Source organism: Macadamia integrifolia, unplaced genomic scaffold (genome assembly GCF_013358625.1).
Source record: "Macadamia integrifolia cultivar HAES 741 unplaced genomic scaffold, SCU_Mint_v3 scaffold_274A, whole genome shotgun sequence".
Taxonomy (NCBI): Eukaryota; Viridiplantae; Streptophyta; class Magnoliopsida; order Proteales; family Proteaceae; genus Macadamia; species Macadamia integrifolia.
The window spans coordinates 80,156-96,080 of NW_024870662.1; the positions used below are offsets into that span (position 1 = coordinate 80,156).

Sequence of the window (15,925 nt, forward strand, 5' to 3'; positions counted from 1 at the left end):
AAAAAAAAAAAAAAAAGCCCAAGAGGAAAACATCATAGGGCAAGGGGCCAAACTAGATAAAGAAGAACATCTAAGGGGAGAAATGATGGAGGGAGAGAGACCCCAGCAAACAAGAATGAGCCTGTTCCAAGGGGACTTGCAGACCATGCGATGCAGGAGACAGCCAAGTTTGGAGCTAACATCAAGGCACCGTTTGACAATGTTTATGCCGTTTCTGTGTCCAGAAACAGAAGAAATATAAATTTGCGTTTCTGAAAACAGAAACAATTTTTTTGGTGTTTGATAATAACTGTTTCTAAAAACGTTTCTTACAGATATTTTTTTTAAAACAATATAAAACAATTTTCCGTTGAAACAGTAAGCAAGTGACCAAACAAGAGGACGCTTGGCGTGGTGGCACCAGATCTATATCAACAATGTTCTTCTCTCCTCAAAAACTACTTCTTCTATGTTCTTGTCCTGCAAAAAATCACATTTAAACTTCAACCACTGCACACAGACTTGCAATTACAACACACACATGAATCGTCATCACAATATTCACAAGAGACAGAGAGAACAGTGATGATGAAGACTTCTAAGTTCCAATAAACATATGTTTGCAATTTGAACAGAGAGAGAGAGAGAGTGGTAGAGGGAAATACATGGCTGATTACAGAAACCTCTCTTCATGTTGGACTTCTGTGTCCTCTTCTCTGAAATTCCTTCTGGTTGTTGTAACTTTGATTCTACTATCTGGGTTTGTTTTAATGTTGGGTCCAAAGATCCCTCAAGTTCCGTCATCTTACAATCCTTGGGTTTGGAGAGCTGACTCTTCTCCTGCTACTATAGCCATGATTACCAATTCTTCTTCTTCTTCTCCGTCTGACTTGCAAATTATCCAAAACTAGGAACCAGCTTCACAACCCATAAGACCTCTCTCTCTCTCTCTCTCTCTCTCTCTCAATCATCTTCTTATTATTTAGTTCCCTTTTTGAGTTTAATTTTCTGCTAATTAATTCTGAATTTCAATTAATTTTTGCAGGATGAGGAAACCCAAGAACACAAAAAAGTTTCCAAGAACGAGTCCAATGTTGCTCCCCTGATCACAAAAATGCCGAAAGAATACAGCAGACTAGAGAGGCTTGAAGCAGGGCTTGTAAGAACTCGAGCTGCAATAAGAGAAGCTGGCCAGGCCTGGAACCAAACATTACCTGATAGTGGTCCAATCAAGAGAACGGTCAGGGATTATGTAGAAGTCATCTCCAAAAAATATTCCTTCGGGAACCTTAGCCTTGGAGCCGACCATTTCATCCTCTCTTGCCATGATTGGGTAAGACTCTGCTTCTTAAAGATCAGATTTTTTTCATTTCCTCTCTTTCATTTGCTTTCCTTTATTCCTCTTCTTCTTCTTAGCAGGGGCCAATGTCATCCACATTCGTTCCCAATCTGTACAAGAACTCAATTCAGATTCTCTGCAAAGCAAACACTTCAGAGGGATTCAATCCCACCAAGGACGCTGCCATACCAGAAATCCATCTCAAAACTGGTTTTATGAAAGGGATAGGTGGCCCATCGGCATCTTGACAGCCTATACTAGGATTCTTTGCCGGAGGTATGCATCGTGGACACAGTAGGAACGGTAGGTGTTAGGGTTCAATAGTTTTTGGGAAGAGAAGGGGTTCTTCGGAAGAGCAAGGGTGTACCTTGTATAATATTGTAGAGCAGCGAAGGAGGAAACCCAGGATGCACCCTTGCAAACCTACGGTCGTGAGATTTGCAGACGGTTCACCGGAGGTATTGTGCAGCTCGAGTTGTATAACCGTGGAGTCGTTTGAGGTTGAGAAGAGAGGCGTGAGTTCACGGGAGTATAGCTTTTTTATCGGGCACAACTCCAAAATCCATGCCTTCACTTGTTTCTGGAAACGGCGAAACAAGTTATGCCAAGTGCGTTTCTAGCAACAGAAATCACTATAAATTTTGATTTATATTTATAAAAACAAGAGAAAAGGAACGATTTTATCAAACGCTATTTAGGCCATTTCTCCATTTCTGGGAACAAGAAAACGCAAACACGGCAGAAACGAAACGTTATCAAACGGTGCCCAAAGAAGATGGCATTTCAAATCTTTTCAAAAGAACGAGAGTTGGAAGTCCATCTATGGAGATTGTGCTCTATCCAAATGTGATTGATGACGGCTGCAAAGGTAAGCTTCCCGACTGTGTCACATATAGTAGATCCACCAAAAGTAATGTCAATCCATATCCATTCTCTAAATAGGGGGAGGATGGTCTTGCAGGATGGCCAAATGGAGTTGAGAACCTTTTTCCAAACTGAAGTGGAGAAGGGGAAAGAGAAAAAAAGATGATTGGCATCTTCATTGCCATTTCAGCACAGACCATAGGAGGGGGAAACCTAAATGTGTCGGTAATTTAGGGAAGACTAGGTAGGGGGAGGCAGCTGGATAGAGCATGCAAAATAGTGAAACTGTGGCAGGGGATATGGCCTTTGAATCAAATAGTTTAATGCCAAGGAATGAGAGGGTTCTTGATATGAATGAAATCCCAAGCATAGGCAGTGGTGAATGAGCCCAAGGAGGAGCGCAGCCAAAGGACCTTGTATTCCCTCCCACATATCCCGGAGCAATGGGTAGAAGGGAAGACCAGAGGTCGGCAAGGGGGGAGAGGAAGGAGACCATCCATTACAATTCAGTTCATAAATTCAACCATTTCTACTCATTTCCCATTGCAACTCATTTCCCAAATTCGACCATTTCAACTCATTCCGACTCAAATTTTGATATTCTATATGAAGGAATATAACTTTTCGATCATTTCAACCAAAATTCTGACATCTCAACCATTTCGACTGAAATCTTGATAATTTCATTTCATTTATTTCAATGGAAGATTGTATTTTTTGCATTTCCCATATGAATTCATTTCGAGGTCTAATGATCTAAAATATTTTTCAAATTTCAACACATTTCAGTAGAAATTTCGAACCCTGTTTTCACCATGGCTGGTCCCAATATGAGTCCAGGATTGGATGGAGCCGATACTTAATACCCAGCAAATAGGACCATCCACTGATTACAACTTCCAATAGAACTCCTAAGACTGATTTCACCCTCCAATTAGAGGCATTCACAGACCCAAAAGCCCTAGTTCTAGCTTAAATGAAAAAAATAACTGTAATCTTCGTAAATGGACTTCCAATTCCAGGTCTTTTGACAAGATTTGGAAAGCCATCTACTTCGAAGTCTCGTCCAAGCTTGCTTTAATGACGCCTTCCGCAGTGACCAACACTCCCAGGAACATCGGCATTTTCTCTTCCGGGAATCTACCCTCCCCCCTTTTGTGTCTCCCCCTTCCCCTCCCAGGATATAGCTTTTCTTTGTTGGACTTCTTTTGCCCTTAGGGGTTGTATATTCCCCCCCTTTCTTCCTCCCTACTCGGAATGAATTTCTTATTCACCTAAAAAAAAAAATACAAAAATCAGGTACACAAATATCCAAAACTAACACCCAAAAAACATATGGAAGTAATAGGGTAATTAATGTACAAAGCCTAAAAATGAGATTGAAACATAAGAAACAAAGTCTAAAATGGCAGAGGTTGGTTGTGTGTGTGTGTGTGTGTGAGAGAGAGAGAGAGAGAGAGAGAAAGAGAGAGAGAGGGAGATGAACCACAGATAATACGAAAGAAGAGACAAAAAATGATGGCTAGGCTGTTATACTAAGGCTAATCATGGCTTGTTAAGAAAAATGACCGTAGGGGAGAGGTTTCCTTTTTTTTCTTTTTTTTTGGATTTATAAATAAATTCATTACCAAGGGAGAAGAATATAAAAGGGGAAAAAAATGGGGAGGGGGGCAGGAGCAAGCCAAGAAGCAAGAGCACCAAAGCTATCGGAAAAAGGGGGGCTAATCTAAACACCAAGGCAACAAGCCAAAAGGGACAGGGGGGGGGGAGAGAAGAAGTGGAGCAGCCCTAGGATACAACAATAAGCATATTCCTCTAACAGGGCGGGAGTATAGAGAAGCTATCTTGGAGGAGACATCAAAGTGGATGGCATCGAAAGAACGGGAGTTGGAAGTCCATCTACGAAGATTCCTCTCCATCCAGATATGGTTATGGTGGCACAAAAGGCAAGCTTTCTGATAGTGTCACAAACAGATGAACCAGCAAAAGTTATAGCAACCTAGATCCATTCTCTACTTAGAGAGAGTACTCTTCTTCTCGAAGGCCAGCAGCCTAAGAACCTTCTTCTAGATTGCGAAGGAGAAAGGGCAAGAGAAGAAAAGGTCGTCCCAGCAGAGGCAGCTATAGGAAGAGACCTGGATGTGGCATGAGATTAGGAAAGACTGGGTGGCGAGGCAATTGGACATTGCACGCCAAGCAGTGAAGCTATTGTGGGGGATGTGGCCTTTAAACCAAATGATCTTACAATAGGGGACAAGGGGGAGTTTGGACCGGATGAAATCCTAAGCAATGGCAAAGCTAAAGGAGCCAGAAGAAGAAGGCATCCAAGAAATAGAATCATGCTTACCATGGTGGCCAGGGGGAAGAGGAGGAAAAGAGGACCAGATCTCCATGAGGGGGGGAAAGATATGGGACGGGCCCAGTTACCATCTTGGATGATGATGTCAACCGTAGTAGACCGGATAAGACCAGAGCAGTATATAGTTTTGGCTCTGACAACATAAAGGAGGACTCCTAGAGGATGTCAAGGGTCGAGCAAGAGAGGTTGAGGAACCATTCCCTATGGAGCAGCCGATGGCCTCAAGGGCTTTGGGGTCTGTTGCTCAGAATATTGCACCAGACCCAAGAAGCATCAGTGGAATGGGAGACATTCCAGAGAGAGTCAGTTTTCAGGACAGAGGAGAGGCTTACTATGATCTGGTCAGCTCAAACAGATTTCTTTCCCACGTGAAAAACTAAGTTGGGTTGAAATAATGAGAAACGACATGAGTGCTTGTGATTAAAGGGAAGATATTTCCTAGAATGGAGGTGGCAAAACATGGTTTTCTAGCTGATGTACTTTATATAAGCATATGTAATGTACTCAAATTGAATCACAAAATTAGACTCAGTTTACACCATCCATTATTTCCTTCAGATATCTGATTTCCTTCACGATATTAGAGCCTTGAAGATAATCAATCCAAAACCCTAGCACCACAATTTTTCTTCCTTGCTTAATTGATACACCCCTAATCAATCATGGCTTCTTCCTCCTCCTCCTTTAGTTTTACCAATTATTTCATTTCTGTGAAATTATCTACAAAGAATTACCTAATTGGATAGACCAGTTTGAGTTGATTCTGATAACTCATTGGTTATGTAGATAGAAGTGTGCCTCTGCCAAAAAAAAAATGTGATACAAAACTCAGCACAGATTACATATAATGGCACAAGAATATTCTTTTTTTCAAGGCTAGCATAAACGCAACCTTGACCAAAGCCAGCATCAACGCAACCTTGACCAAAGCCATCTCAGCTTAACTGAAAAGGACATCTGGTATAATCTGGAAATAGTTGTCTACAACAATCTTTGGTAAAGAAGACCTATTTCACCTCGAACTCGCAAACATTCAGAAAGGTACATTGAGCATCTCTGAATATTTTCTTAGAATTAAGTCTATTGCAGACTCACTTGCAGTTGCAGTCATCGAAAGTCAAGTCCCAAAGCTGATCTTGTCACTATTGCTTTCAACACGTTGCACTCGTATTACAAAGTTTTCACACTACCATGGAGAAAGAGAAACCTCTCCAGCTATCTCATTTGAAAGCCAAGCTATCAAGTCATAAGCAATTTCTAAATCATGTCGGGAGGCTACCAAAACTGTCCCAGGATTCACAAATGATTCACCAACTGCTTTATACTCTTCCAGATGGTCCTCCTAGGGCAATCCTTATCAAGGTCGTAAAATCAATTAAAACCATCAGATACATCACCAGCAGCATAGATCATCTAATCAGTTTTGAGGCTGAAATCAGAATCACAATAATAATAGTTTTTGGAATACTAATCATCCCCAGAAGCAAGAAGAACGACAGGACAGTGGAGGTCAGTGCCATATTTGCACAAAACCAAAACATACTCCAGCTAAATACCATGTTTGCTATAGTTAACCAAGGAATAACAATTTTCTGAACTCTGATACCAAGAATGAAGTCAGAGATCAGAAGGAAATCATGTATGGTGTAATTGAATATATTGATTGAATTTGAGAACATCATTTTATGCTTATGTAAAGCACAACAGAGTCCAAGTATGGCATTGCAAAATATAACAGAGAATAATCTTGACCTAACCACCTGATGAGTCAGTGTAGCACTAGTACAGGGAGTAAAATTCCAACCGCTATCGGTAGTTTACCCCAATTATTTGGTATTAGACTAAGTTGAATTGAAAAGATTTGAATGTATTTAATTCAGAATTTGAATACCTCGGAAATTGATCGATCATAGGTCCTTGACCTAAGAGCTCCATAAAAATCCAAGGCTGCCAAATCACAAGAAGAAAAATTGAAAGATTCATTCTCAAAACTGCTCCTCAATTATTTATAGCCAAATAGGAAGACATGAAATAAAATATAAATTCTGAAACAATCAGGGGATACATAATTTCATATAATAGAAACAATCTGGGGTTACATATCTTGATTAACAACATAAATTCAAGGAATAATCTACAAATTCTCAAAATTTTCCACTATAAATTCAATTGATCACATGCTCAATTCCTTCAACTGTGAAAACTTGTTTAATAGTTTAATTAGTACGAATTATGATCACAAAATACCATGGAGGAATATGTTTTCTGGATACATTATGTGTATCAGTACATGCCATAAAACAGATGCACCACTCACCCAATTCTAAACTTCTGACGCATTTAACCCTCAAATTCAATTAGAAGTTTCTCTTTGCTGTCCAAGAAGAGTTAAGCAGACTAAAGATCAATCTTTCTTTGTCGATAACCAAGTGTCACCAGTGGTTCCGACTCCTTTAGTCTAAGATCAATCTTTCTTTGTTGATAAAGAAGTGTTACCAGTACATGTCTCTGTCGCTTTTGATAGAGACAAACCAATTAAAAATTGCATTGTTTTCTCCCCATTCATTCTGTCTTGAGATTTTTCTCCTTATTAGTCTTAGAGAGTTTCAAGTCCCCACAGTCCTATCCCCTTGTCAATTCTTACAAAGATTTGAGCATATCCATCAACATAATCTTGATATTGAAGTCTGCATACAGAACCAATTATTTATTCAGACATTCAGTACTCAAGATAGTCAAAAAAAAAAAAATCCCAAAAGAGGGGGTGTCTTGGTGTTATGGTTTAAAGTATTGGTATGTATCGTACCATTCGGTATTGATACGATACATGTATTTTATAAAAAAATTGGGTATCAATAAGTATCATACCGTATCATACAATACCCATCGAAACTCATCCATATGTACATTTGCCCGAATGAATGAAAGTTTAAGGGTATCAATACGAACCGTACCAGTACGATATGGTAACGATACAGCTTGATATGTTCGATACATCTCTTTAAATGGACCAAAATCATGAATAGATGATGTGAGGTGAGATTTTGGGCATTTTTCTCTTCAAAATTACCCCCAAGTAAATGATTCCTATCGGGACCACCGTTATTTGGGAAAATGACCAGTACTTCATGGATTAAACTGAGATCAGGCTTCACCAATAACAGGAAAATGCACAACATCGTCCTAGTCACTCCTTTCGTGAAGAACCTCATCAACAACAACCACAACCTTTATCCCAACTAAATGGGGTCGGCTACATGGATCCGACAGAAGCATATATAATAAGAGAAGAAAAGGCAGTAGAAGGTAAAAAGTAAAATGAAGAAGTAAAAAAATTGAAAAGAGGTAAAACACAAAAGTTAGAGCAGCATCTCAGGAACATCCCCCTGAAAGATGTCAGCTACACAGGTCTTTGTCCTTCAAACAGCTCTATCTGCGATCATACTTGGGTTAAGCCCTAGCATCTGCATATCTTTTCTCACCAGTTCTTCTATAGTCATTTTAGGTTTACCCTTTCCTCTTTTAGCTCCTGCACTCTTCCTTACCGGTGCATCCATGGGTCTCCGTTGGATATGACCATACGACCTCAAATGGCTTTCGTGGAGCTTGTCCTGGATTGGTGCAACCCCCAGATCAGTTCTGAAACAATTTTTCCTTATTCTATCTCTCTTTGTCTTCCTACACATCCCCCTCAACATCATCATCTCTGCTACACCTAGTTTGTCTACATTACTCTTCTCGACTACCTAATATTCTGCCTCCATATGTTAAAGTTGGTCTTATCACTGTCCTGTAGGAATTTCCCTTAAGCTTACTAGGCATGCGTTTGCCACATAACACTCCCATTGCACCTCTCCACTACATCCAACCTACTTTAATTATATAAGCAACATCATCCTCAATATCCCCCTCATTGTTAATGGTTCACCCATTTCTCAAGTATCTAAAATAAATACTTTGTGGCAGTTCTCATACCTCAAGTTTCACAGCTACATCAACTATCCTCGTTTGACTGAAGTTACACCTTATATATTGGGTTTTTGTTCCGCTTATCTTAAAAGCTTTTGATTCCAAACTTGTTCTCCATAACTCCAGCTTAGCATTAATCCCTTCCGCTGTCTCATCTATCAAAATAATATCATCAGCGATAACATACACCAAGCAAACCTGTCTTAAATGTGCCTAGTTAAATCATCCATAATGAGCACAAAAAAAAAATAAGGGCTTAGAGTTGATCCTTGATGCAACCCAATAGTAATTGGAAAATCACTACTGTGGCCCTCAGCAGTTTTGACACTCATCACTACGTCCGTATACATGTCCTTAATAATACCCACATAGATATTTAAGTCCTTACTCTTCTCTAGGACTTGCCATATGAGCTCTCTAAGGAATTTGTCATAGGCTTTTTCGAGGTCTATAAAGACCATGTGAAGGTTCCTTTTGTATGCTCTAAATATTTCCACGAGCCTCTTTAGAAGGTAAATAGCATATGTTGTAAATCATCATGGCATAAAACCAAATTGATTCTTCGAGATGTTATCTTCTCTTCTTAAGCAGGCTTCAATAACCTTTTCCAGAAGCTCCATAGTATGACTTATCATTTTTATGCTTCTATAGTTATTGTAGTTATGGATATCACTTTCATTCTTATAAATCGGAATGACAATGCTTCTCCTCCACCCATCTAGCATTTTCTTTGTGCTCATAATCTTGTTAAACAATTTGGTTAGCTAAGATACCCCCAAACTCCTAAGCTCTTCCACACTTCAATCGGGATCTCATCCGGTCCCAGCGTTTTGCCAGCTTTCATCTTTCGTATTGCATCTTTAACTTCGATCATGCTAACCTGCTATAGATGTCCATAAACTATGTTGTTTGATGGTTATCTCCTTCCACTTCCGAAGGCACCCTATCAATCAAGGTGTCTGCATTAAGTTGGTTGCTGAAATAGTCCCCATCTCTCCAAAATTTCCTCATTTTGTATTAATACTCTCCCATCCTCACTTTTAATGCATTTGATCTAGTCTAAATCTCTGCTCTTTATTTCTCTTATTCTGTCTATCGAATAAATCACTTTTCCCACTTCCTTTGTATTAAGGTTATCATAGAGATCATCATACTTCTTCGCTCTTGCTTTCCCAACAATCTTCTAAGCTTCTTTTCTAGCCGCATAATATCTGACTTTATCCTCTATCTCGTTAGTCTTTTTCCAAATCTTAAAGAGCTCTTTTTTCTTCTTGATGGTTGCCTAGACCTTGTTATCTCACCACCAAGTCTCTATGGGAGCTAGACGCAAACCCTTTGATAACCCTAGAACATCTTTAGCGATCTTTTTAATAAAGGTCATCATCTTAGTCCACATCTCGTTGCTCTCTCCTTCAAGATCCCCATTTTCCTTACTGGATCACTCTATTGGTAAATGTTTCTTGAGGCACTCCTTGTAGCCGCCCCCACTTTATCTTAGGGCAGGTTAGCTTTGCCTTCAAGCTTTGCCTCTTACCAAAGTAAATGTCCAACGCAACCAGTCTATATTGAGCGGTTAAACTCTCTCCGAGGATAACCTTACAATCCTTATACAGCAGTAGTCCTTCTAGTTAGGAGCATGGTTCAAGACCTTCTAGTTAGGAGCATAATTCAAGATCTCACCACGGAAATTTCGTGATTTTTTTTTTTTTTATGGAGACAAGATATGCTACGAATTACAAAAAGGACATCATCTCGGTTGAAATTTCGGTACCGTTTCGGCGAGATACCAAAATGATACCAACCAAGGCTTATAAATACAACATCTCCTGAGGGTTTTGGCGAAATTTCAACTCCAACTCAACTGTCTCGGCGAAATTTCGGATCCTCCTTGCATTTGAACACAAAATCACTCCATTGTACACTAATTAGCCACATCATCACATTTATTGCCTTGAAGATCATTCCAAGTTGAAGATCTACACATTTCAAGCTTTGGAAAGGTAAATCACTTTCCCTAAAACCATTTGTTTTCAAAATAGTTACATAAATACATGTTGGATAGGGCTAGATTTTTTATATGTTAAACACTAGAGGCCGATCTATGACCTAACGGAGTCGAAATATTTATTTTTTCATAAATATTTTTTATTTTTCTGGTTTAAAAATGCATTTTCCATCAACATAAATTGTATTTTTTAAAGTTAATATAGCTTTGATGGAACTTAATTATATATATATATATATATATGTTACTTCCCATTGGCTGATCTACGACTTTGTCGGAGCGAAATTTTTTTCAGAGGGAAATGCATGTCAATTCCACCGTACTGGGCGTGGAATCCAGTCTGGCCGTCATATTTCTTTTCAGTAGACAGTCATTATGATTAGTGTTGTATAACTAATATGTTTGGGACTTGGGATATTGCCATTTGGGACTTTGAGATTTAATAGTAAGACGCTCAGTGGATGACTTTAGTTGGAACTTGGGAGTTAGGGAGTTGCATAGTATATTACCCTAGTACTCTATATAAGTTAATTAATGTTGAAGTATGTTTTGATCATGGCTTAGATGCATGATTTAATTGTTTTACTATCATATAATATCTTGTTCTAGCAATGAAGTAGGTAAAATCTCCGGAACAATTCGACGGTTGCTACCAAACAAGGGTGCAACTCTAAAACACCGTCATGTTCTAATATTTTTGCAAATTTAAGTTTAGGCATGTTTATTAAGCTTAAAACAAGCTACCCACCAAGTTTCAGGTCATAATATGGCCGTTTGACCACCGAAACAGTCAACCGAGTAAAAAAAAAAAAATCATCCAACTCTCCGAGATTTCAGTATTTTGGTGGTTATGAAACCACCGAAACGAGACGAGATCTTGAACCTTGGTTAGGAAGAATCCTACTTGGCTTGCATGATGTCTACTTTTATAGGTAATTAAATGTTCTTCCATCTTATCAAAGAAAGTACATGCAATCCATAGGTCATAGGCAGTCGCAAAGTCTAACACTGAGGACCCGTCCTCATTCCTCACCCCAAATCCATATCCTCCATGAACTTCTTTGTAGCCTTTATCATCTCATACCGCATGTCCATTTAGGTCACCACCAATGATAGTCTTATCTCCTTGGAAAACAACTTGTACTAATCCATCCATTTGCTCCAAGAAATACATTTTACTTCTCTCATATAATCCTGCTTAGGGTGCTTACGCACTAATTATGTTGACAACCTCATTGTCCAAAAAAAGTTTGATGACAAAATCCTTTTGCCAAATCTTTTTAACTTCCACAACTTCATTCAATAGGTCTTTGTCCACCACAATGCCCAACCCAACTCTACCGCTTTCGTCCTTATAATACCATATTTTGAAAACATCTACCAGCTTAGCTCTGTTACCCTTCCATTTAGTTTCTTGAATACATGCAACATTGATCCTTCTTCTCATGACGTCTATCAACTCTAGACTCTTACTCGTAAGAGCCGATGTTCCAAGATGCAAATCTAACTTGGCATTTACAAACAAGATTAGTGGTGAAGGGCATGGTAAAGTAAAAGGTACTCAAAAAATACTAGGATCCATGTTAAGGGGAATGGCTGATAATAATAAAGTGTCGGCTGCCTTTTGAAGAACCTCATCCTTTATAACAATTTCAATTGAATGAACTTGTCTCTCTCACAATACGGTGTTATCCATTTTAGGGTTATGCATCATACATGTAATATATTGCTTATTTATACTATTTTTTTGTACAAAAGTGTATTTCTTCCATGCGTATCCTGGTAGTTAATAAATACAATGAGGGATAAAATCTAGTCTTGAGAGCAGCCACTTTACGCAAAAGTGTCATAGGACTGTGTCCAAATCACTCCTTTTATGACCCTGAAAAGTAGGACTTGCACCAAATTAACTTATGGCCCTTCTCGGACGCAGGCCCCGCAGATGTCAGGTGCCGGAATTTAGTGAACTGGGTGGATCTTCGGCTGTAGGCTTGTCAGGAGCATATGGTGGTGGCATCCAAGGATTTATAGAAACAGAAGTATCATTTTGCAGACGCCATTTTATCATTTTTGAGACAAGGATTTTTTAGGGTAGAAGGAGTGGAACATCTCCTCTTTCTATCTTTGAAAAGTTAAATTTGACGGCACAAAATTGATTCAAGTCCTTGGTGTCCTGCTGTAGACATTCAAAAAACAGAAACCAGCAGATCCAGCAAGGCAAGAGATCTTTTTTTTTTTTTTTTTTGGATGAATAAATGAATTCAATACCAAGAGGAAAAAGAAAAATACAAAAGAGGGAGGGGGACGATAAGGGGCAAACCCTCAAGGGGAGGGGGCAACAAAACAGGGAAAACCCTACAATAAGGGGCAGCTAACTAAACAAAGAAAACAAGAAAAAGGTGGGACATCAAGGGGGGGAGGGAATGATGGAGGGGGAAAGACCCAGGAGACAACAATGAGCCTGTTCTTTGGGGAATCACATATTGGACAATGACTAAGGCAGCCAAGTTTGAAGCTACCATCAAAGTAGATGGCATTTCAAATCCTATCAAAAGACTAGGAATTGGAAGTCCATCATCGAAGATTTCGCTTCATCAAAATATGGGTGACCGTTGCACCAAATGCAAGTTTCCCTATGATGCCACAAATTCCAGATCCACCAAAGGTCATATTAACCCAGATCCATTCTCTAGACAAGGGGAGGATGGTCTTGTTGAACGGCCAACAGGAGGAAAAGACTCTCTTCTAGACAGAGGCCGAGAAGGGGCAAGAGAAGAAGAAGTGGTCAACACTTTCGGTCCCATTCCAGCATAGGCAGCATGAAGGAGAGACCTAAATGCGACGGTATATTGAGGAAAGACCGCGTAGGAAGGCAGTTAGAGATGGCTCGTCAGGCAGTGAAACTGTGAAGAAGAATGTAACCTTTGAACCAAATGATGATGCACCAAGGCATAACTATAGTTGTCACAACGCCGAGCCGAACCAAGGCGTTGGAGGATTGTCTAAGGGCTTAGACGAGAAGGCACCCGCCTTAAGGCGAACAAGGCGACGAAGTATTATTTTTTATTTTCCCTCTCTTCTAATATTTTTTAGTAAGCTACATATTCCTTGTACAATAAAAAATCAACATTAACCCACATCAACATTAAGCCAAATCAAATAATAAAAGATCAACATTAAGTCACATTAAATCATAAGAAAATTATGAAAATTTTATAAATCTTATCATTGTTAAAACATCGCTAAACACCAAAAGTCCGGTAAAATAATTTTTTGTTTTATAACTATAAAATTATTTTCCTTCAGGCGATTTTAACAGGATTTGCGCACTTTAAAACAAGTTTGACCGGAACATGACTTTGTCATTACAACTCAGATTTAAGCAATATTACACTTGTTGGAATGCTGGTTTTATGTTATACCTAATACAAAAATTCTTATGTAAAAATAAAATCATTTGACTAGTCAAATTCATTATAGAACAAGAGCATTTATCTAAATGTTGATTTTTTGATTTTTTTTTTTTTTAGTTGGATGAATAAATAATTCATTACCAAAAGAAGAAGAATATACAAGGGAAGAGGGAGGGGGGGAGGCCTTAGCCAAGAAAGAAAAACAAGGGCCGAAGCCTAAACCTAAAGCAAACTATAATAAATACAAAACGCAGTCACCAATAATGGCTACCAAAATAGGGGGGAAGAGCAAAGGGAGAGCCGGGGTGCCGGAATCCAAGAAGCCATCAAGTGGGAGGGATGAAGTTAACCTTTAGGTTCCATGAAGCAATGATGTGGGAATTTCTTAGGGTGGAAAGGACCAGGTGGGTCTGAAGGAATGAAACTTTAGACGTGACATCAAAGTAGATAGCTTTCCAAATCTTATCCGGAGAACGAGATTTGGAAGTCCATCTATGAATGTTACGTTCCATCCAGATTTGTAAAATTTTCATAATTGAGAAAACCCCTAGCTGTTAATAGTTGAAAATCAACCCTATAATCAAAATCCAGTTTTTGTTCTTGGATCGAGGGGTTGACTTTTTATTATTTTGGAATTTGATTTTTAAACTATTTTTATTATATTTCAAATAGGGGGTATTTTCTTATTTATAAATATTATCTTAAGTAAATGAAATAACAAATTTAAGTACACAATAACAAAAAACATTACTTGGCATAAATAAGTGCCAAAACACAAGGCAACATGCAGTGCAATAAGGTGACTGCCGCTTAGGACCCAAGTAAACCTCGTGGGCGTCAAGAGACAACTTGGCAACTATGAGCGGCATAGGAGGGCATTCGGAACGGATGAAATCCCAAGCAAAGGCAGACATGAACAGCCCCGAGGAGGAGGGAAGCCAGATGATCGTATCCTCCCTTCCCCTATGGCCAAGCAGAATGGGAGGGAGGGAGGACCAGAGGTCAACCAGGGGAGGAAGGGAACTAAAGGGAACCAGCCATCAGGGGAGAGAATGGAATCCACCAGAATAGATCTGTTCAAGCCTGTGGAATAGATGGTTCAAGAAGTAACATGGGAGAGGAGGATACCAAATGGGTGCCAAAGGTCCAACCAAAGGGAGAAGGAAGTTCCATTTTCAATGACATAAGAGAAAGCTTGAAGGGCTAGGGGCCTTGTAACACCCCGGCCCTATTAACTTTACACAATATTGTCCTCTTTGGCCCATAGGCCTCAAGGCTTTAAAATGCGTTGTACCATGTCAAGGAGACTAGAGATTATTAACTAGCCTAGTATTCTCTCCCTAGGCGATGTGGGACTAAAGTTTGCACACCCTCACCGATCTCTTAAACCCTTTGGTACTTGCCGTATTCTTGGTGGGGACACCTCACCGCTTTCCCAAGCGGTTCTGGTACTTACCGTATTCTTAGGTGTCACAACTTCCCCCCTTTAGGCACAACGTCCCCGTTGTGGCCCCACACGTTATTGGGTCTGCTCTGATACCATTTGTAACGCCCTGGCCCCATTAACCTTGCACAATATTGTCTTCTTTAGCCTCTGGGCCTCAAGGCTTTAAATCGCGTAGTGCCATGTCAAGGAGACTAGAGGTTATTAACTAGCCCAATATTCTCTCCCTAGGTGATGTGAGACTAAAGTTTGCACACCCTCACCGATCTCCCAAACCCCTTGGTACCTGATGTATTCTTGGTAGGGACACCTCACCGATCTCCCAAGCAGGTCTAGCCCTAAGCTAAGAATTTTACGCCATATCCAGGAGGCATCCTAGGAAGGGGAGGCAGACGAAAGGGTGTTATTTTTAAAAGGGGAGGAGTAAACCCAAGAGAACCAAATACTTGGATGTTGAGAGCCAATTTTCCAAATGAGTTAAAGGATGCCAACCTTGTTGACATCCGAGGTTTGCCTCAAGCCCAGGCCCCCTTCTGATTTGGGATAGCACACA

The 15,925-nt window shown here is 39.6% G+C and overlaps 1 protein-coding gene across 1 annotated transcript in view; it reads right to left on the bottom strand.

The window, feature by feature from the left end:
- LOC122071594 (ribulose bisphosphate carboxylase/oxygenase activase, chloroplastic) overlaps positions 1-15,925 on the bottom strand; it is a 139,161-nt gene that overhangs the window by 48,971 nt on the left and 74,265 nt on the right. The window contains exon 10 of the mRNA XM_042635983.1: positions 6,433-6,488. Coding sequence (XP_042491917.1) covers positions 6,433-6,488 — 56 coding nt within the window. The remainder of the gene's footprint in view (positions 1-6,432; positions 6,489-15,925) is intronic.